This window comes from Mytilus californianus, unplaced genomic scaffold (genome assembly GCF_021869535.1).
Source record: "Mytilus californianus isolate M0D057914Y unplaced genomic scaffold, xbMytCali1.0.p SCAF_1, whole genome shotgun sequence".
In the NCBI taxonomy this organism is placed as follows: Eukaryota; Metazoa; Mollusca; class Bivalvia; order Mytilida; family Mytilidae; genus Mytilus; species Mytilus californianus.
This window is the reverse complement of record NW_026262581.1, coordinates 21725002-21749244: the sequence shown is the minus strand read 5'-3', so window position 1 is coordinate 21749244 and position 24243 is coordinate 21725002. Positions and strand designations below refer to the sequence as shown.

General features: G+C 31.8%; 1 protein-coding gene across 1 annotated transcript in view; it reads right to left on the bottom strand.

Moving 5' to 3' along the window:
- Positions 1 to 22452, bottom strand: part of LOC127717166 (uncharacterized) — a 28280-nt gene extending 5828 nt beyond the window's left edge. Inside the window, exons 1-3 of the mRNA XM_052223061.1 lie at positions 22243 to 22452; positions 2973 to 3208; positions 831 to 1056 (exon numbers count right to left, since the gene is read on the bottom strand). Coding sequence (XP_052079021.1) covers positions 831 to 1056; positions 2973 to 3208; positions 22243 to 22414 — 634 coding nt within the window. The 5' untranslated portion in view covers positions 22415 to 22452. The remainder of the gene's footprint in view (positions 1 to 830; positions 1057 to 2972; positions 3209 to 22242) is intronic.
- Between the last annotated feature and the right edge of the window lie 1791 nt (positions 22453 to 24243).

The window sequence follows — 24243 nt, the reverse complement described above, 5'->3', positions numbered from 1 at the left end:
GAATGAGATTAGAGATGAGGTTATTGGAACTAAAGACAATAGTTTATATGATTAGATTTTATATATGTTACTATAATTTTTCTCCAATCTTCTTATTGATAACATTCAAAAGGACAGTAATATATAACTACAACCACAATGGAGAATGGAATGATTGCAGATGCAAAAACTATCTACTAGAGTTCAAATGTCTTGCATATAAGCAATTATAGGTTATCATGTAAATTTCTCCTCGGTAGAAGTGGTCATAGTGTATGTCGTCGTACTATGAGACTGTTGTGTAGTTTTATTGTTTATCGTGTTACTTGAGACAAAAGTGAGGTCATGTTGTGTGTCGTGTTACTACGGGACTACTACGTATTCATAGTAAAAAAAAAATGAAAGATATTAATTTTATCATTTCATTTCGTCAAACGCGCGTTTCATGTATACAACCCTCGGTATCTCACTTTATCAAAAGTTACATGCAAAATCAATTACAAAGTTGAAGATCATTGAAACATCAAATCTTCTCGTAAATGTTATGCAAAATCAGGATATAGCTATCTGTGCCTGGGATAAAAAGCCTTTATGTTTTGAACGATTCTAACTTTTTTATGAACAGTTATACTATTTCCATAATTTACAGAATCAAAGATATATAATCTCGAAGTGTATATTGCATAACTAAAGACTAAAAACTTGGTCATACAGTATCCCGTTTTTGTATATGACTCAATTATAAAGTTTATGTAGTCTTTATATGATGCTAGAGCAATTTTAGATCATACTAGAACTTGATGTTTATACGGATTTAAGTCTTATAAAAAAACTACCGGTAAACAACTTACCCCTGATATTGTTTGGCACTGGATCTTGGAGTACATGTTGATGTGTTTGCTCAAATGTTTCAACTTTCAACATCAATATTTCCACCAGTTCAGTTAGTCTCGTTAAGTTTTCTTTTTGGCACTTCAAATCTAACAACAGCTGTTTGAAAAATGAGCTGTCCAAACTACAGATTTTTAAATTGGCACACTTCTGTTGAATAACATTCCCTCCTAGTCTTATCGACGCCTGTATTAAATTGAATGCAGATAAATATTTTCAAAATAACATTTACGACATTGAAAGGTTAGAAGAATCTTTTGCTTAACAAACCTTCGTTTTAATACAGAAAGAACTTTTTTTATAATATTAAGTAAATTATTCAAATTTACACACGAAAAAGCACGTTACTTACAAATGCTACAGATAATGAATATTTCCTTTCTATCTTTATATTTAGATAAATAAGTTTTCAAAGTTAAACTGCTATTTGCTAACAAATTTGACGTTGAGACATATTGATTGAACCAGTTCAGGTAAGCAATCATTTATAAATTCGAGTTCAAGAAAGTTATTCTTTAAAATTTCAGGAAAAGCAAGTATGAATATACACTTTAAAAAATGAGTCATGTTCGCATCTACACTTGCATATCTATATATATTTCAACTTATACGCGGTACCATATGATATTTTAGTGTGATTTTTAGATAATATGGGCATATAACAATTTTGGTTTCAGTATCAAAATACATCATGTGACTAATTTTAAAGATATCAAATGATGTATAATTTTGCATGAACATAAAAGAAGATAAGTAAATTCAACTAAGAACAGCTTTTTTTCATAATGAAAATATATCTAAGATCCAAAAGTGTGTAAAACGTATTTTTTAATATTGGTATGGAGGATCTGATATTGGTGACTTTCCTTTGTGTGGTACAAAATTACTTCAAAATGTTAAATTATATTTTTTTCTAGTTTTATAAATCTTTGAATGATCTAACTCAAAAACATGTTCAACCGATCGGTACAAATGTTGAAGAGAAACCAACAACACCTTGCAAAAAGTAAAACAAAGAACAGAAAACAATTCCCAAAACATAACACGAAACGCCCCTCCCCCCTTGAAAACAAGAACAGAGACTGGTGGTCCAAAAAGATTGCTCAAATGATTAGACCCGTCTTGTTTGACATGTAAAATAATCAGATGCTAAACTACAATAATTTAAATGGAAATTGAAAAAAAAAGATACCATAGACACAGTTTTGTCTGCTTCGAGGATAATGCTAGCTTATTATCATTTTTAGGGAGTAACTCCTGCATGGAGTCTGTCACATAAAAAACACAAGTCAGCGAAAGGAAAAGAGAGAAAACTGAAATGCCGACTGACCGTTCAGTATTTTTTTGTGATTTTACTTTTTGCAAAACACCTCACCAAACGTTACAAATGTTTTTCAATAAAAAACGACATCAGGCATAAAATGTTACAAGGTTAAATCAGTTATCTTTTGAAATCAGAGTGATTATGTATGCCTTTCTGAAACAAGATATTTATGTATACCACGCTTTATTTTTATATTACAAAGTTTTACTAAATTTTCCAATACATATATTATAGTACTACATGTGAAAAAGGTGCAGATTCAAAAGTGTTCATATTATTGTAAGGAGGAGAGAAATGTTAATTACCTTAATATGAATTTCATTTCTTCAATTTACTTCTACAGTAACGCTGAATCCCATTTTAGATTACCGATATGATAGATGTTATTTATTTAGAACGAGGTTTCGTGGAGATTTGGCATAACCAACAGTGAAAACATGTTTTGGAGGATACTTATTTTGTATATCTAGTAGCGAGAAAAAAGATCCATTCCGTCTTCTTTGAGTTGTCACTACGTATTACATTTATTCCTTATAATGTGCACAAGGTAAACGTTACAGTGACATGAAGTGGGTTGCAAAGAACTATACTATGGAAATTCTCAGCAATATATCATTAAGTTGCTAATTTTTCGTCATTTTGTCTCATAAGCATTTATACTACATCTTCTTATTTTCATATCAGAAAGTTGTGTAATATTGTTATTAGTGAATTGGTTAGACTACTGATTAATTGGGTTTCTAAAACGAATTTGTTTTAATTTTCCTGAAATATTTACCTCGCTTACATCCTTCCAAGCGTCATTAAACATTTGATTCGATAGTTTTCCATCCCCTGAATGAGCAGATAGATTTCTGTAATGTTTTATTCTTGCAAGATCGGCTCCTGGACTTATGTCCGAAGAGGAAGGCAGTACATCAAATCCTCTGACTGGTGCAGCTATTCCAGAAATATTCCTCAGCAAACATATCATTAATGTCAAATCAAAATTACAAGAAGTCACAGACGTCGATCCTACAAATAAGTTTTTAAATCATTAAGTATCGTCTAGATTAACAATTTGCAATTCAAAAAGGTATTTTTATGGTTTTCAAGCTTAAGAAATAAAGGACCAAAAATCACAATTTTACAAGGTCACCTGGCCCAAAAACCCATGTGACTTATCGTTATCATTTTTTGTCCGTCATCGTCGTCTATTGTCCATATATCCGTCGTAGTTAACTTTTAAAAATCTCTTAAACTACATACTGACTTCTAAAGCGAGTTATTTCCCCTGATAGACGATTCTTACAGATTTTTTGCATTTTTTTTAAAAACTTTAATAGATAGAGTGAAACTCTTAAAAATATAGCAAGTTAAATAAAGGCAACAGTAGTACACCGCTGTTCAAAAGTCATAAATCGATTAAGAGAAAACAAATCCGGGTTACAAACTAAAACCGAGAGAAACACATCAACTATTAGAGGAAAACAACGGAACAACAGAAACACTGAACTGCAACAAAAACAAACGCTAACATACATAGAAACGGACTATTTGATAACAACTGCCATATTGAGAAAAATGGTGGGTTGAACCTGGTTTTATGGCTAGCCAAACCTTCCGCTTATATGGCAATGTTAAAAAATATCGCTAAAATAACAATACTGCGTGACAGGAATACAGTACAAACAAACGCAAGAACACTCAGCACAGAGAAATGCATAAATAAATAATATAATAGTATATTACAACATGTAAACCGCAGAATAACAACGGACATCTCCCATGAATTAACGACAGCACAGGACACCACAAACTGCGCGTCACATAAATGGATCAACGCCACAAAAAGTGACGTATTTTTGTGACGTATATATAATCTTGAAATTCATACAATTAACCGAAACGAGATCCAAAAATTCACAATAATTTTCAAAATACTAGTCCAAATAATTATCATGATTATGACGTTCTTGAAAGGCGATTTTAAATTAATGCTGTGGCGACGTCATAATTATTTGAACTAACACAATATTTATCCATGGAAAATGGAAATCAACTCGACTGTACTGACAAATGCTGACAAATAAGACATGTGAAATGTACCGAAAATACAGAATTCAAACCACAAACGATAAGACAAAACACAATATCAATACATGAATGTTGGATGTATAAATACCGAGACACGTCGTATAGCAATGCGAATTCACATTCGGCAAAACAGTCATATTCGGGAATAGGTCACTTTCGGTACTTAGTAGACAGACGACGTAGATGGTAAACCACAATCTAAGACATGGTAAAAATGTCGTTAGTTAGTTTAGACACTTCGTATAGATCAACCAATTCGTGATGGTGTCCATAAAATTTACGGAGTGTCATTTTTAATCTTTCCTCCTCATAACTCTGTTGAAGCAGTTTCTGCATAAGGAGCACACTCCTGTATATGAAGTCCGTATAGTGTGGACATGCACGAGCATAACGTATCAATTGAGATATGTAAACACCATACGACGGATCAGAGGGTATGTTACTGCTGAGAAATGGGAAATTGATAATTGGGAAGTTGAAATCATCCCGTTTGTCATAGATTTTAGTGTGAAATTCGAAGTCGTCCATCTGTGTCAATATTGAGGAAAATATCAAGGTATGAAGCAGTCCTTCTAGTATCAGTAGTATCCTTAATTTCAAGTTCACTGGGATATATGAAATGCAAGTACTGACAAAAATATGGATTATTCAGTGATAGGACATCATCAATATATCTGAAAGTAAAAGTAAAGAATTTCGCAAGGTGCTTTTTCTTTTTGTCTTTTAGAAGGTTCTGAATAAATTATGCTTCATACGAGAACAAAAAAAAAAAAATCGACCAGAAGGAGTGCACAATTAGTACCCATTGGAATACCGACTGTCTGTTGAAATATCAATCCTCCAAAAACTCAACAAATATATTGTCGATTAAAAAGTCCAGCATTTTGAAAATATCATCTTCAGTGTATTTTCTGATAGAATCAGTGTGGTTCTTCACAAAATAAGAATTATTATAACCCAAAAGAAGAAATTGGTATCTACGATTCCCATTTTTATAGAAAAAGCTCTGTTTAATGAGATGGTGAAGTCAATCTTTTAATTGAGCATGGGGAATAGTAGTGTAAAGCGTAGAAAAATCAAAGGTCTTAATGTTACTGCAAAATTGCAGAGATTGTGATCTAAGATTTAGCAGTAGATCTTTAGAATTTTTTGAGAATCCACATCTGATTGACACCACTGGTTGAATATATATCATCACAATACTTTTGGAGGCCATCTTTTACTGTAGAAAGAATAGTACTCAGCACTTTAGAAAGTTGTTTAGTCGAACATTTTGATGATCCAGCTATGTATCGTTCTTTATAAGGAGTTTTGTGAAGTTTTTTTATCCAGTATAATGACGGTAGATTTTATTCGTTTTCGTTGATGTTAATACCAAAAGAAAGAAGGACAGATTTGTGATTTTGTAAAATTTCATCTTTTGTAAATGATGTTAAAGAATATGTAGGATTACCAATTGTGCTGTTTATTCCAAGCTCTTTCGTGAGACATTGCAAATAAATGGATTTAACATACGACGACAATATCATTGGAAGCTTTATCTGCTGGAACAACGACATATTTGTTATGCAAAGATGATAACGCATCCACAACCTCCGGGTTCTTGAATGGGTTAGAAACCCTTGAGCACATAGTACATCGTAGTTTCTGAATGCATGATCGAATTGCTTAGGTCCATTCAGACAAAGTGTCCAGTTCTGGTTCGTCTGGTTCGCGCTTTATCCATTTTCCAGCATAGTCCTCAACTGAATCCATCTGCAACCTGAAGTTCTTTTTCCAGTTGATGGGCTGGGGAATTCTATATTTTGGTCCCTTGGCTAACAACTCTCTTAGTTGTTCATTGGTTACGATGCCAAGGTCGCCAGTAATAACATGACCAGCTGGACTATAATTGCATTTTAACGATGCGCATGAGCAATCCAGAGGTTTGGAGTTCACATCTTTGAGGTTAAAGGCCCCTAAAACCCTCTTGTGGTTGAAAATCTTGGATGCAATAGACTTGGTGTAAGTATATGAAATTACAGGTGTAGCTTTATTTTGGAAGTAATCAGGTATAGTTTTTTGTACAGATTTTTGGTGGAAAATATTGCTAATATTGATACCATCTAAACCTTCATTGGCGAATTCTACTTTAAAAAAAATTACGTTTTTCCTCATCTTTGGAAGTAGTTGAAACGGGTTTGAATAGTCTATGGTTAGCAATGTCCATGATTATTGCGACTAATCTAAACAAAACAGAATTAGAAACAATAACGGAAGTATTTTGGGCCTCTTGAAATAATAAATGAAGTTTAGGTAATGGAATGGAGTATAATTTAGTTCTGATATGGTGAATTCCTAAAGGTTTTTGAACAGACGATAACTGTCTATCAAATGTCACGGTGTGAACAGCAGGTGGTGTATAATTTCTGTGACCATGACTTCTATTTCGTCGAGCAGAAGTGTTAAATAATTGTAATTTATTGACAGTACTACACCTGGAACTAGACAAAATACCTAAACTATCAATTTTGTCATTGCATCCATAGGGAATGGCTTTCCCAACTCTCTAATCCAAAAGTCTTCTCTTTGTAGACGATATGGTGTGCTCAATATGGGGTCATTTGTTGAATGATATGTTTTCTCTATAATCCGGACTTTCATTGAAACAATAGAATGGCCAGGCTGATTAAAATGTCTAGAGAAATTTGCTGTTATTAGGATCATTAACATTAGACCGATGGTCATTCATTCTTAAATTGAGTCTTTGTCGAGTTTCCCCGACATAGATCAGTCCACAAAGAGCACATTAAATACCGTACACAATATTGAAAGCAGTACAATCTAAATCCTATGACTGTGTGTATTGTAACTTTTGTTAAACCAACAAAGATAGATAGATTTTTACTCTCCTTTATGCAAAAGAGAACTTTCCTTTCATACACAATGATTACGAGGGAGTGCCATGTTATCTCATATGCATGCATCTCCTCTTTATATTCATTTTTGAATGAAATCAATGATTCTTGAAAAGTTTACGACCCCACAGAATCTTTCACATTTGAACCATTGGTAAAATATATGATGATAGAACTTTCTTTCTCAAGCACTGACCACTTACATTTTTTGGGAGGGGGATGGTTTGTTTTTCTTTTATCATGTTTGATTCTAAATGTCTTGAGAAATAAATTGCATGTTTTGAAGTAAAATGGAAAAGGTATTTGACTTTATTAATTAGGTCTTTTCTGTGGAAAAACCTATTGGTTTTCTTCTGATTATTAGGACTTTCCACTTTTCTGTGGAAAGACCTATTGGTTTTCTTCTGATTATTATTATTATTATTTTTTTCTTCTTCCGCCACTTTTTTCTGATGGTGCTTTTTTGTTTCGCAAGATGTCGCTTAGAATTTTTGCGTATGATATCGAACAGTTTTTACGATTTTGAAACTGACCCTGTTAAGCCAAACACTTTTTATTGTAAGAGTTATCTCCCCAAACACTGTTTTTCTTGTGTACAAATCTACTTCGCAGCCGATATAGATTACGAAAAAATTATTTGATCTCCTCTGTCACTTTTAAAATTACAAATTAAAGAACTAGTGCAAAATGTTTGCTTAATTGTGATTAAGATATGATACATTTGGTCTGAAACAATCCAATGATATCTAATAGGAGTTATTATCCATGAAATGATTCAATTTAAGGTTAATTGATTATTACTCCAACTTGGTACATGATAAAGCCATATGGTCTTTTGCAAACTGTTGGTTGACATATGACCTTGAAAAAAGTAAACTTGAGGTGACCTTGAGTGAACCGGAAGTAGTATTTTTTGCACTTATTTAATGGAAAAGTACCTAGAAACCATATATTTTTTGAATGATCATTGGTTAACCTATCATTTGAGACCGGAAGTGACATTTTATAAACCGGAAGTAGCATATTATCTTCCTTATTACAGGCATAAGTATATACAAACTATATATTTTTTGAATCAGGGTGAATAAAGCTATCATATGAGACCGGAAGTGACATTTTCTAAACCGGAAGTTGGCAATTATCTCCCTTATTTCAGGCAAAAGTATATAGAAACCATTTATTTATTGAATCAGTATGAAGAAATCTATACTTTGACGTAAACCAGAAGTAGCTTCCTACATTCCTATATTTTTGGAATCAGTGTAAATAAAGCTATCATATGAGACCAGAAGTGACATTTTTTAAACCGGAAGTTGACAATTATCTCCCTTATTTCAGGCAAAAGTCTATAGAAACCATATATCTATTGAATCAGTATGAAGAAACCTATGATTTGACGCTAATAGTAGCTTTGAGTAAACCAGAAGTAGCTTCTTATCAATTATTTAGAAAATTGATGTGGAAAGACCTTCAATTGTTCTTTGAACAATTGGTTTTTAATTTTTTTTTTTTTCTTCCGCCTAATTTTGTTCTTGCGATAAATATTTGTTTCGCAATATGTCGCTTAGATATTTTGTATATGATATCGAACAGTTTATGCGCCTTTGAAATTTACCCTGCGTAACCAAATCATTTTCTTTGTAGGAGTTATCTCCCCGAACACTGTTTTCCTTGTGCACGAAGTAGCTTCCTATCAATTATTTAGAAAATTGATGTGGAAAGACCTTCAATTGTTCTTTGAACAATTGGTTTTTAATTATTATTAGGTCAGTCCACTTTTCTGCGGAAAGACCTATTGGTTTTCTTCTGGTTATTAGGTCTTTCCACTTTTCGGTGGAAAGACCTATTGTATTTGTTCTGATTATTATTATTAGGTCTTTCCACTTTTCTGTGGAAAGACCTATTGTATTTGTTCTGATTATTATTATTATTATTATTATTATTATTTTTTTTTTTCCTTCCGCCAAATTTTGTTCTTGCGATAAATATTAGTTTCGCAATATGTTGCTAAGCCGGACAATTATCTTTGTAAGAGTTATCTCCCTATTCACTGTTTATCAAGTGTGTGCATCTCCTTCGTAACAAAAAAAGATATCGGCAAAATTCTTTTTCTAAATTGTTCGTTACATCTTCAGGATTTTTTGGCTAATTTGGATCGAAGCGATTCGATGAAATTTTATAGGAGTTATCTACCTTTATGAAATAAATTTGTCGTTATGTTTTTGTTACTCATAAACTGTAAGCCGTATAAACCTATAGTCTTTTTATTTCAGGTCCTTGGATCCTTACTTCGAAAATGAGGTCAAGGTCAAAGGTCAAGGTCATGTTCTGAATTTTGTCTTTTGCTTGTTTTTGCATTTTCTCCGATATTTTTAATGTTATATATTAAAGAACAAGTGTAAAATGTTTGTTATATTGTGATGAAGATATGATACATTTGGTCTGAGACAATCCAGTGACATCTTATTGGAGTTATTGCCCCTGAAATGTTTTATTTTAAGGTAAATTGATTATTACTTCATATTGGTACATGATAAAGCCATAAGATCTTTTGCAAAATGTTGGGTGACATATGACCCTGAAAAATGTCAACCGGAGGTGACCTTGAGTGAACCGGAACTAGTCATTTTTGCACTTATTTCATGTAGTAGAAGTACATAGAAACCATATATTTTTTGAATGGTCATACATTAATCTATCATTTGAGACCGGAAGTGATATTTAATAAACCGGAAATAGCATATTATCTCCCTTATTACAGGCATAAGTATATATAAACCATATATTTTTGGAATCAGTGTAAATAAAGCTATCATATGAGACCGAAAGAGACTTTTCTAAACCGGAAGAAGCCAATTATCTCCCTTTTTACAGGCAAAAGTATATATAAACCATATATTTTTGGAATCAGAGTAAATAAATCTATAATTTGAGACCGGAAGTGACATTTTTAAACCGGAAGTAGCCAATTATCTCCCTTTTTACAGGCAAAAGTATATATGAACCATATATTTTTGGAATCAGTGTAAATAAAGCTATCATATGAGACCAAATGTGACATTTTCTAAAACGGAAGTTGACAATTATCTCCCTTATTTCAGGCAAAAGTCTATAGAAACCATATGTTTATTGAATCAGTATGAAGAAACCTATGATTGGACGCCAATAGTAGCTTTGAGTAAACCAGAATTAGCTTCTCATCAATTATTTAGAAAATTGATGTGGAAAGACCTTCAATTGTTCTTTGAACAATTGGTTTTTAATTATTATTATTTTTTTTTTTTTTTTTTCTTCCGCCAAATTTTGTTCTTGCGATAAATGTTTGTTTCGCAATATGTCGCTTTGATATTTCTCATATTGTATCGTATAGTTTATGCGCTTTTAAATTTCACCCTGCTTAGCCGAACCATTTTCTTTGTAAGAGTTATCTCCCTATTCACTGTTTATCATCTGTGTGCATCTCCTTCGTAACAAAAAAGATATCGACAAAATTCTTTTTACAAATTGTTCGTTACATCCTCAGGAATTTTTGGCTAATTTGGATCATAGCGATTCGATGAAATTTTATAGGAGTTATCTACCTTTATCAAATAAATTTGTCGTTATGTTTTTGTTACTCATAAATTGTAAGCCGTATAAACTTAAAGTCTTTTTATTTAAGGTTCTTTGATCCTAACTTCGAAAATGAGGTCAAGGTCAAAGGTCAAGGTCATGTTCTGAATTTTGTCTTTTGCTTGTTTTTGCATTTTCTCCGATATTTTTAATGTAATATATTAAAGAACAAGTGCACAATGTTTGTTATATTGTGATGAAGATATGATAAATTTGGTCTGAGACAATCCAGCGACATCTTATTGGAGTTATTGCCCCTGAAATGTTTTATTTTAAGGTAAATTGATTATTATTTCATATTGGTACATGATAAAGCCATAAGATCTTTTGCAAAATGTTGGGTGACATATGACCTTGAAAAATGTCAACCGGAAGTGACCTTGAGTGAACCGGAAGTAGTCATTTTTGCACTTATTTCATGTAGAAGTACATAGAAACCATATATTTTTTGAATGGTCATACATTAATCTATCATTTGAGACCGGAATTAATATTTTATAAACCGGAAGTAGCATATTATCTCCCTTTTTACAGGCAAAAGTATATATAAACCATATATTTTTGGAATCAGTGTAAATAAATCTATCATATGAGACCGGAAGTGACATTTTCTAAGCCGGAAGTAGCCAATTATCTCCCTTTTTACAGGCAAAAGTATATATAAACCATATATTTTTGGAATCAGTTTAAATAAATCTATCATATGAGACCGGAAGTGACATTTTATATACCGGAAGTAGCATATGATCTTCCTTATTACAGGCATAAGTATATATAAACTATATATTTTTGGAATCAGTGTGAATAAAGCTATCATATGAGACCGGAAGTGACATTTTCTAAACCGGAAGTTGGCAATTATCTCCCTTATTTCAGGTAAAAGTATATAGAAACCATTTATTTATTGAATTAGTATGAAGAAATCTATACTTTGACGTTATTAATAACTTTGAGTAAGCCAGAAGTAGCTTCCTATCAATTATTTAGAAAATTGATGTGGAAAGACCTTCAATTGTTCTTTGATCAATTGGTTTTTAATTATTATTTTTTTTCTTCCGCCTAATTTTGTTCTTGCGATAAATATTTGTTTCACAATATGTCGCTTAGATATTTCTCATATTGTATCGTATAGTTTATGCGCTTTTAAATTTCACCCTGCTAAGACGAACAATTTTCTTTGTAAGAGTTATCTCCCTATTCACTGTTTATCAAGTGTGTGCATCTCCTTCGTAACAAAAAAGGATATTGACAAAATTCTTTTTCTAAATTGTTCGTTACATCCTCAGAAATTTTTGGCTAATTTGGATCGAAGCGATTTTATAGGAGTTATCTACCTTTATGAAATAAATTTGTCGTTATGTTTTTGTAACTCATAAACCGTAAGCCGTATAAACCTATAGTCTTTTTATTTGAGGTCCTTGGGGCCTAACCTAGAAAATGAGGTCAAGGTCAAAGGTCAAGGTCATGTTCTCAATTTTGTCTTTTGCTTGTTTTTTGCATTTTCTCTGATATTTTTAACGTTATATATAAAAGAACTAGTGCAAAATGTTTGTTGTATTGTGATGAAGATATGAAACAATCCAGTGACATCTTATAGGAGTTATTGCCCCTGAAATGTTTTATTTTAAGGTAAATTGATTATTACTTCAGATTGGTATATGATAAAGCAATACGGTCTTTTAGAAAATGTTAAGTGACATGTGACCTTGAAAAATATCAACCGGAAGTGACCTGAAGTAAACCGGAAGTAGTCATTTTTGCACTTATTTTATGTAAAAATACATAGAAACCATATATTTTTTGAATGGTCCTACATTAACCTATCATTTGAGACCGGAAGTGACATTTTTAAACCGGAAATAGCATATCATCTCCCTTATTACAGGCATACGTATATACAAACTATATATTTTTAGAATCAGTGTGAATAAAGCTATCGAATGAGACCGGAAGTGACATTTTCTAAAACGGAAGTAGCCAATTATCTCCCTTTTTACGGGCAAAAGTATATATAAACTATATATTTTTAGAATCAGTGTAAATAAAGCTATCATATGAGACCGGAAGTGACATTTTTTAAACCGGAATTGACAATTATCTCCCTTATTTCAGGCAAAAGTCTATAGAAACCATATATCTGTTGAATCAGTATGAAGAAACCTATGATTTGACGCTAATAGTAGCTTTGAGTAAACCAGAAGTAGCTTCTTATCAATTATTTAGAAAATTGATGTGGAAAGACCTTCAATTGTTCTTTGAACAATTGGTTTTTAATTAGGTCTTTCCACTTTTCTGTGGAAAGACCTATTGTATTTGTTCTGATTATTAGGTCTTTCCACTTTTCTGTGGAAAGACCTATTGTATTTGTTCTGATTATTATTATTATTATTATTATTATTATTTTTTTTTTTTTCTTCCGCCAAATTTTGTTCTTGCGATAAATATTTGTTTTGCAATATGTCGCTTAGATATTTCTCATATTGTATCGTATAGTTTATGCGCTTTTAAATTTCACCCTGCTAAGCCGGACAATTATCTTTGTAAGAGTTATCTCCCTATTCACTGTTTATCAAGTGTGTGCATCTCCTTCGTAACAAGAAAAGATATCGACAAAATTCTTTTTCTAAATTGTTCGTTACATCCTCAGGAATTTTTGGCTGATTTGGATCGAAGCGATTCGATGAAATTTTATAGGAGTTATCTACCTTTATGAAATAAATTTGTCGTTATGTTTTTGTTACTCATAACCTGTAAGCCGTATAAACCTATAGTCTTTTTATTTAAGGTCCTTGGATCCTTACTTTGAAAATGAGGTCAAGGTCAAAGGTCAAGGTCATGATCTGAATTTTGTCTTTTGCTTGTTTTTGCATTTTCTCTGATATTTTTAATGTTATATATTAAAGAACAAGTGCAAAATGTTTGTTATATTGTGATGAAGATATGATACATTTGGTCTGAGACAATCCAGCGACATCTTATTGGAGTTATTGCCCCTGAAATGTTTTATTTTAAGGTAAATTGATTATTACTTCATATTGGTACATGATAAAGCCATAAGATCTTTTGCAAAATATTGGGTGACATATGACCTTGTAAAATGTCAACCGGAAGTGACCTTGAGTGAACCGGAAGTAGTCATTTTTGCACTTATTTCATGTAGAAGTACATAGAAATCAAACATTTTTTGAATGGTCATACATTAATCTATCATTTGAGTCCGGAAGTGATATTTTATAAACCGGAAATAGCATATTATCTCCCTTATTACAGGCATAAGTATATATAAACCATATATTTTTGGAATCAGTGTAAAAAGAGCTATCATATGAGACCGAAAGTGACATTTTCTAAACCGGAAGTAGCCAATTATCTCCCTTTTTACAGGCAAAAGTATATATAAACCATATATTTTTGGAATCAGAGTAAATAAATCTATAATTTGAGTCCGGAAGTGACATTTTTTAAACCGGAAGTAGCCAATTATCTCCCTTTTTACAGGCAAAAGTATATATAAACCATATATTTTTGGAATCAGTGTAAATAAAGCTATCATATGAGACCAGAAGTGACATTTTCTAAACCGGAAGTTGACAATTATCTCCCTTATTTCAGGCAAAAGTCTAAAGAAACCATATGTTTATTGAATCAGTATGAAGAAACCTATGATTGGACGCCAATAGTAGCTTTGAGTAAACCAGAATTAGCTTCTCATCAATTATTTAGAAAATTGATGTGGAAAGACCTTCAATTGTTCTTTGAACAATTGGTTTTTAATTATTATTATTTTTTTTTTTTTTTTTTCGCCAACTTTTGAAATTTTTGTTTCGCAATATGTCGCTTAGATATTTCTCATATTGTATCGTATAGTTTATGCGCTTTTAAATTTCGCCCTGCTAAGCCAAACAATTATCTTTGTAAGAGTTATCTCCCTATTCACTGTTTATCAAGTGTGTGCATCTCCTTCGTAACAAAAAAAGATATCGACAAAATTCTTTTTCTAAATTGTTCGTTACATCCTCAGGAATTTTTGGCTAATTTGGATCGAAGCGATTCGATGAAATTTTATAGGAGTTATCTACCTTCATCAAATAAATTTGTCGTTATGTTTTTGTTACTCATAAACTGTAAGCCGTATAAACCTATAGTCTTTTTATTTAAAGTCCTTAGATCCTAACTTCGAAAATGAGGTCAAGGTCAAAGGTCAAGGTCATGTTCTGAATTTTGTCTTTTGCTTGTTTTTGCATTTTGTCCGATATTTTTAATGTTATATATTAAAGAACAAGTGCAATGTGTTTGTTATATTGTGATGAAGATATGATACATTTGGTCTGAGACAATCCAGCGACATCTTATTGGAGTTATTGCCCCTGAAATGTTTTATTTTAAGGTAAATTGATTATTACTTAATATTGGTACATGATAAAGCCATAAGATCTTTTGCAAAATGTTGAGTGACATATGGCCTTGACAAATGTCAACCGGAAGTGACCTTGAGTGAACCGGAAGTAGTCATTTTTGCACTTATTTCATGTAGAAGTACATAGAAACGATATATTTTTTGAATGGTCATACATTAATCTATCATTTGAGACCGGAATTAATATTTTATAAACCGGAAGTAGCATATTATCTCCCTTATTACAGGCATAAGTATATATATAAACCATATATTTTTGGAATCAGTGTAAATAAAGCTATCATATGAGACCAAAAGTGACATTTTCTAAACCGGAAGTAGCCAATTATCTCCCTTTTTACAGGCAAAAGTATATATAAACCATATATTTTTGGAATCAGTGTTAATAAATCTATCATATGAGACCGAGAGTGACATTTTCTAAACCGGAAGTAGCCAATTATCTCCCTTTTCACAGGCAAAAGTATATGAAAACCATATATTTTTGGAATCAGTGTAGATAAAGCTATAATATGAGACCGGATGTGACATTTTCTAAACCGGAAGTTGACAATTATCTCCCTTATGTCAGGCAAAAGTCTATAGAAACCATATGTTTATTGAATCAGTATGAAGAAACCTATGATTGGACGCCAATAGTAGCTTTGAGTAAACCAGAATTAGCTTCTCATCAATTATTTAGAAAATTGATGTGGAAAGACCTTCAATTGTTCTTTGAACAATTGGTTTTTAATTTTTTTTTTCTTCCGCCTAATTTTGTTTTTGCGATAAATATTTGTTTCGCAATATGTCGCTTAGATATTTGGTATATGATATCAAACAGTTTATGCGCCTTTCAAAATTACCCTGTGAAACCAAATAATTTTCTTTGTAGGAGTTATCTCCCCGAACACTGTTTTTCCTTGTGCAAGCATCTCCTCCGTAACTGTAAAAGAAAGCGACAAATTTATTTTACCAAATTGCTCGTTATATCCTCAGGATGTTTTGTCCAATTTTGACCGAAGCGATATGTAAACTTCATATGAGAGTTATTTCCCCTTCTGTATTTGACATAAGGGATATATAAATGTATAGCATGAATGGTAAGTGATAGAGACCTAAGGTATATTGATTTGAGTTTATTGGTTCATTTAAATGAAATTGAGGCCAAGGTCAAAGGTCAAGGTCATATTCTAAATTTTGACTTTTCCTTGTTATTTGATCTCCTCTGTCACTTTTAAAATTACAAATTAAAGAACTAGTGCAAAATGTTTGCTTAATTGTGATTAAGATATGATACATTTGGTCTGAAACAATCCAATGATATCTTATATGAGTTATTGTCCCTGGAATGATTCTATTTAAGGTTAATTGATTATTACTCCAACTTGGTACATGATAAAGCCATAGGGTCTTTTGCAAACTGTTGGTTGACATATGACGTTGAAAAAAGTAAACCGGAAGTGATCTTGAGTGAACCGGAAGTAGTATTTTTTGCACATATTTCGTGGAAAAGTACCTAGAAACCATATATTTTTTGAATGATCATAGGTTAACCTATCATTTGAGACCGGAAGTGACATTTTATAAACCGGAAGTAACATATTATCTCCCTTATTACAGGCATAAGTATATACAAACTATATATTTTTGGAATTAGTGTGAATAAAGCTATCATATGAGACCGAAAGTGACATTTTCTAAACCGGAAGGTGGCAATTATCTCCCTTATTTCAGGCAAAAGTATATAGAAACCATTTATTTATTGAATCAGTATGAAGAAACTATACTTTGACGCTATTTATAACTTTGAGTAAACCAGAAGTAGCTTCCTTTCAATTATTTAGAAAATTGATGTGGAAAGACCTTCAATTGTTCTTTGAACAATTGGTTTTTAATTATTATTTTTTTTTTTCCGCCAACTTTTGAAATTTTTGTTTCGCAATATGTCGCTTAGATATTTCTCATATTGTATCGTATAGTTTATGCGCTTTTAAATTTCACCCTGCTAAGCCGAACAATTATCTTTGTAAGAGTTATCTCCCTATTCACTGTTTATCAAGTGTGTGCATCTCCTTCGTAACAAAAAAAGATATCGACAAAATTCTTTATCTAAATCGTTCGTTACATCCTCAGGAATTTTTGGCTAATTTGGATTGAAGCGATTCGATGAAATTTTATAGGAGTTTTCTACCTTTATCAAATAAATTTGTCGTTATGTTTTTGTTACTCATAAACTGTAAGCCGTATAAACCTATAGTCTTTTTATTTAAGGTCCTTGGATCCTAACTTCGAAGATGAGGTCAAGGTCAAAGGTCAAGGTCATGTTCTGAATTTTGTCTTTTGCTTGTTTTTGCATTTTCTCCGATATTTTTAATGTTATATATTAAAGAACAAGTGCAAAATGTTTGTTATATTGTGATGAAGATATGATACATTTGGTCTGAGACAATCCAGCGACATCTTATTGGAGTTATTGCCCCTGAAATGTTTTATTTTAAGGTAAATTGATAATTACTTCATATTGGTACATGATAAAGCCATAAGATCTTTTGCAAAATGTTGGATGACATATGACCTTGAAAAATGTCAACCGGAAGTGACCTTGTGTGAACCGGAAGTAGTCATTTTTGCACTTATTTCATGAAGAAGTACATAAAAACCATATATTTTTTGAATGTCATACATTTATCTATCATTTGAGACCGGAAGTGATATTTTATAAACCGGAAGTAGCATATTATCTCATTTTTTACAGGCAAAAGTATACATAAACCATATATTTTTGGAATCAGTGTTAATAAAGCTATCATATGAGACCGAAAGTGACATTTTCTAAACCGGAAGTAGCCAATTATCTCCCTTTTTACAGGCAAAAGTATATATAAACCATATATTTTTGGAATCAGTGTAAATAATTCTATCATATGAGACCGGAAGTGACATTTTCTAAACCGGAAGTAGCCAATTATCTCCCTTATTTCAGGCAAAAGTCTTTAGAAACCATGTTTATTGAATCAGTATGAAGAAACCTATGATTGGACGCCAATAGTAGCTTTGAGTAAACCAGAATTATCTTCTCATCAATTATTTAGAAAATTTATGTGGAAAGACCTTCAATTGTTCTTTGAATTATTATTATTATTTTTTTCTTCTTCCGCCACTTTTTCCTGACGGTGCTTTTTTTGTTTCGCAAGAAGTCGCTTAGATTTTTTGCATATGATATCGAACAGTTATTACGATTTTGAAACTGACCCTGTTAAGCCGAACACTTTTTATTGTAAGAGTTATCTCTCCAAACACTGTTTTTCTTGTGTACAAATCTCCTTCGCAACCGTTAAAGATTACGACAAAATTATTTCACCAATTTGTTCGTTATATCTTCAGGATCTTAAAAATAATTTGACCGAAGCAGTCTGGAGACTACATATGGGAGTTATTTCCCCTTTTGTATTTTTTATAAGAAAAATGTAGTTGTAGCTTGTAAACCATAAGTGATAAAGACCTAGCGTCTTTTGATTTGAGATCCTTGGTCCAAGAAAAAGAAAATATGTCAAGGTCAAAGGTCAAGGTCATTTCTAAATTTGGATTTTGGCTTATTTTCACCTCTTTTCAAACACGATATAAGATATCGACAACATATTTTTACTTAATTGTTAGTTGCGACATGTCGTAACACATACATATTGGTTTAAAGGATGCGCTTACATCAAATTAGAGTTTTCTCCCCTCTTTATTTAAAAAATATGCATATGGTGATATAACTCATGTACCAAATATAATTAAGATCTAGGGTCTTTTGATTTGAAGTCCTTGGTTGATGACCTTGAAATTGAGCCCAAGGTCATAGATTAAATTGACGTTCTAGATTTTGACCTTTGTTTTTACCTCATTTGTATACATGATAAAGCCATGGGACTTTTTGCATTTAGTTGCAAGCCATATGACCTTAAAAAAAACGAACCGGAAGTGACTCTGTGTAAACCGGAAGTAGCTATTTTTTTTAACTTTTTGAATGTAAAAGTATATAGAATCATATATTTTTGGAATCAGTGTCAATTAAACAGTTAAATAATACCAGAAGTAACCTTTTTCAAACCGGAAGTAACAAATTATTTCCCTTATTCCAAAAATATTGTATAGAAACCACATATTTTTGGAATCAGCGTACTATAAGCTATCATTTGACGCTGTTAATGACATTTTAAACCAAATGTTTACTATTTTCATATCAAAATACTTGTTTTTTTGTGGAAAGACCTTCAATTGTTCTCTGAACAATTGGTTTTTAATTATTATTATTATTTTTTCTTCTTCCGCCACTTTTTTCTGACGGTGCTTTTTTGTTTCGCAAGATGTCGCTTAGATTTTTTGTGTATGATATCGAACAGTTATTGCGATTTTGAAACTGACCCTGTTTAGCTGAATACTTTTTATTGTAAGAGTTATCTTCCAAAACACTGTTTTTTTGTGTACGCATCTCCTTCGCAACCGTAAAAGATTATGACAAATTTATGTCTCCAATTTGTTCGTTGTATCCTCAGGATCTTAAGAATAATTTTGACCGACGCGGTCCAGAAACTCCATATGAGAGTTATTTCCCCTTTTGTATTTAAAATAAGTAAAATGTAATTGTAATTGGTAAACCATAAGTGATAGGAACCTAGGGTCTTTTGATTTGAGGTCCTTGGTCCAAAAAAAAGAAAATAGGGTCAAGGTCAAAGGTCAAGGTCATTTTTAAATTTGGATTTTGGATTATTTTCACCTCTTTTCAAACACGATATAAGATATCAACAACATATTTTTACTTAATTGTTAGTTGTGACATGTCGTAACACATACATATATCGGTTTAAAGGGTACGCTTACATCAAATTAGAGTTTTCTCCCCTCTTTTATTTAAAAATATGCATATGGTGATATAACTCATGAACCAAATATAATTAAGTCCTAGAGTCTTTTGATATTAGGTCCTTGGTTGATGACCTTGAAATTGAGCTCAAGGTCATAGGGTAAATTGACGTTCTAGATTTTGACCTTTGCTTTTACCTCATATGTATACATGATAAATCCATGGGACTTTTTGCATTAGGTTTCAAGCCATTTAACCTTGGAAAAGCCAACCGGAAGTGACCTTGTGTAAACCGGAAGTAGCTTTTTTTGTACTTGATTAATGTAAAAGTTTATAGAACCAGATATTTTTGGTATCAGCGTCAATATTAAACGTTTGAATAATACCGGAAGTAACATTTTTCAAACCGGAAGTAACAAATTATCTCCCTTATTTAAAAAATATTGTATAGAAACCATATATTTTTGGAATCAGCGTACAATAAGCTATCATTTGAAGCTGGAAATGACATTTTAAAACGAATTTTACTATTTTCATATTAAAATACATGTTTTTTTGTGGAAAGACCTTCAATTGTTCTCTGAACAATTAGTTTTTAATGTTTTTTAATTTGTTTTCAAATTGATTTTTTTATGTTGAAAACAGTGTTTTGTCCCGGGAAGAAAGACAAAGCCCCTTAACACGTACAAAAGATTACTAATCTTTATATTTTCCGCAACTGACACGTACTTTTGTGGAGGTTTCATTTTATGTTGAAAGCTGCAAAATTTATGAAATAGTATATTACAATATATGCAATAATTCAAACCTGTGCCACTCTCGTGCAGTGCCAAGAGCGCATAATATGATTATGATACGCCCGTCTGGTGCATATTGAAATTGTTGCGAATATAAAATGTATTACATGTAAGAATAAGAATGCATCAATTAGAAGTTAGTAAATTAAATCTGTAGAAAAAACGTGCATGAGGATATACTTGTGTATATTAATATTGCCTTAATTATGACTGCTTGAAGTGCCACTCTTGAACTTTAAACCAGAAAATTGTCCAAACCAAAAAGGAAGCCCATATTCACCAATTCCAACACTAATGTAAAGTTTGAGTAAATTGATCAAAACACACTAAAGTTAGTGCACGACATGTTTAATTCCCATAACTCTGGAATGACAAATCGAAAAATTCAACTTCAAAAGGTACCATACTCTCACCAATTCTTATAAACTCGACCTAATCATACACATGTTAAGGAACATAAGAAATAAGAAATAGTACTCAAAAAGCTGACTGTTAAAGTCCCATTTCTTTTGAACAACAAAACAGAGTATTTTCAAAATCGATATTTTGTGTCCTTGTGCTGAAAACAAGAAGGCTAATTAAGTCAAATTTACAAGACACCGATTCTATGTAAAAATATATGTTTACCCAATTTTTTTATATCTAGTACCGACAACCAAATCGGTCGGCGGTTATTCGGATATGATAATGATATAAGATATAAACGGGCGATGGATGAATGAATTGACTAGATGGATCACATTGGCTTACATAAAACAAAGATATTAGATTCTACTAAACTTTTCATACCCATCGTTCCTTAATTTGCTAATCGGATTGGAAATTGGTTACCTTTATATCTATGAACATTTTTTCTCTATCAAATAAGAGACAATCATATTGTTATGACTAGCCAACACGTGACGGCAAAAGTAGTCTTAGTGGAACAATTATTACATGTAGTGGTTAAATACATTACGATCAAATGATCTTGAAAAATTACAAAATTGCAATTCTTAAAAACAAATTGCTACACTTAACCTGAGCTTGTTTTTTTACCTTTTCAACATAGATCTCAGCAGACAAACACAATGATGTTTATATAGAGCGGAGATCTAAGGACTGTACTTTAAAATATGCATTGTTAGTTAGCTCTGCGCATCTAATTATTTATAGCTCGGATGTCAGTAGTAATTTATTTGTCATTTTAACAGTTTAAGGAGTCATATTGATAATAATCGTATACACTAGAATAAAGTTGCAACTGTATAACATAAGACGCTTATGATTTTCTAACACAAGATTATAATAATTTAGATAAATGTAACACGGAAACGTTTTTTTTTTTAAATGGACATCATGATTTAAAGCAAACTGCATCTCTCATATCGATTATCTACAATAAGCATTGGTAAGTTCAATATCAGATCATATCATACCTGTTGGAAATAAAACAGCCCATTGTGATGCATTTAAAATTCTTTGACGTTTCAGATTTTTCAAAGCTGCCTTTTTGTTATGCAAAACAACAAGTAGATTAGCTGGGGGAAACAATCCATCAAAATGATAACGCACAGCCTCCGGACTTATACTTTTGAGTAAGTATTCCATTCTTAGGTAGTTTGTCTCTTCATCTGACAGAGGTGAAGCCATCTAAAGTAAAGAAAGAAAAAAAGATTTAAGTGTAAAAAAAAATAGAACACAGTGCTCTTGTCATTATTGGTCGCAACAAATACTAAAAGTTACGGCGTAGGACATTTTAGCGAATTGATAGAAGCGAGAAATAGCTGACGTTTTAGCGCCAAAGTTTTAACCCATTTTATAAAATAGTAAAATTGTCATTGTCCATTTTAGCGACAGCATTTAATCCATATCTTCTTTCTTTACAATAAGAAATAGTAGAAAAATAATTTTAATATCATAAAACCACAATGCAAACATGTCTGCATGCTAATCAAAAAGCAATACTTAAAGTTAATACTAAATACAACCAATCATCTGATCTTTTAGCTCCGTTTTTACACTCAACTGTTACAAGAACGCTCTGGCCAGGAATAAAGACAACACAAAAATCTAAATCTAAAATATATCTAGTTAAAAATATCACTGTTTCAGATTAGACAAACACAAATCACTTAAAGTTATATACATTCAACAGGTAGCTCATTATCACAACTACGCTAACCCGTTAGCACGACTTCATTTAATCTTGAGTAAACTTAATCGTGATAACGAGTAAACTGAGTCGTGATAACGAGTTACTTATGTGTGATAACGATTTAGCTTAGACGTGATAATGGGTTAGCTTAGTCTTTTTAACGAGTTAGCTAAGTCTTTTTAACAAATTACTAAGTAGTGATAACGACTTAAAATTAAGCAAACTGATACTAACTGGCTTCCGTAGTTTAAGGGGGGTGTCGACGGGATGAATGAGTGCATATACAAGCAAAATGTTTATTCAGCGAAGAATTTGTCACATAACTCAAGGAATGATAGCGATGTTTCTGTTTTTGGCAACACGGAAAATGCACGGGATCGACTTAAAAATTGGTATGTTCTGCTTCTCTACTACGCAAGCGGCGTTTAAGAGTAAGAACTATGACTGGTCGGCTCTTTGTAAGAAGTATGTGTCTGGTAAAGAGTAACGTGTCTTCCTTTGGACTTTAACCTTGTAAAGTAGCATGTTAAAATTTTGACTTAGTGTATCGGTCTAGAACAAACAGATAACAGTCCTGGTATGCATGTAATGCTTAATACTGGACGATAAAAACAATCCATCCCATCAACCCAACAATGCCCTTGAGGCAACTTCGTATACATGTTTTTGATTTAAACTCCCAATTATTTAATTCAAGTGCCACTAATAAGTTTTATGTAAGCGAAACTCCAAAATATCGTACTACATTATAAGCATTGCATCTTTAATGAGCTTTTGCTTAACTTATATAGGACGATTTGATGCAGTTTCGTAAAATTTGACATGTCATTTGAAGATGTACATGACCGAATCTATATTTTGCATTATAATTGTATTGAAAAGAATAGGCTTTAGCTATCTTTTGATCGGGATTCTTTTTTGGATCTTTAGTGATTTAAAAGAACTGTTCTCAGACAACTACAACAAAGAGAGAGAAAAAAACACGTCCTTTTTTAAAAGATGTTATCAATATCTTAAGGTTAATGTTAAACAAGTGGTTCAGAAAGAGAAAAACTTCCTGTTAAAAAAAGGTGTTTAAAACCGATATTCCAAATATCTCCTTCCTTTCTTTTGTTCATAATAAAATAAACAGATGATAAAAAGTGTAATACACTTGGTTACCTTACATACTAGAGAAAATTAAATTACAACATTCGTGAAACTTAACTGTGCTGTAGGATAATACTGCAATTAAACGGCAATGGAACGATAAAAACTCCAAAATACTTTTAGAAGGTAACAT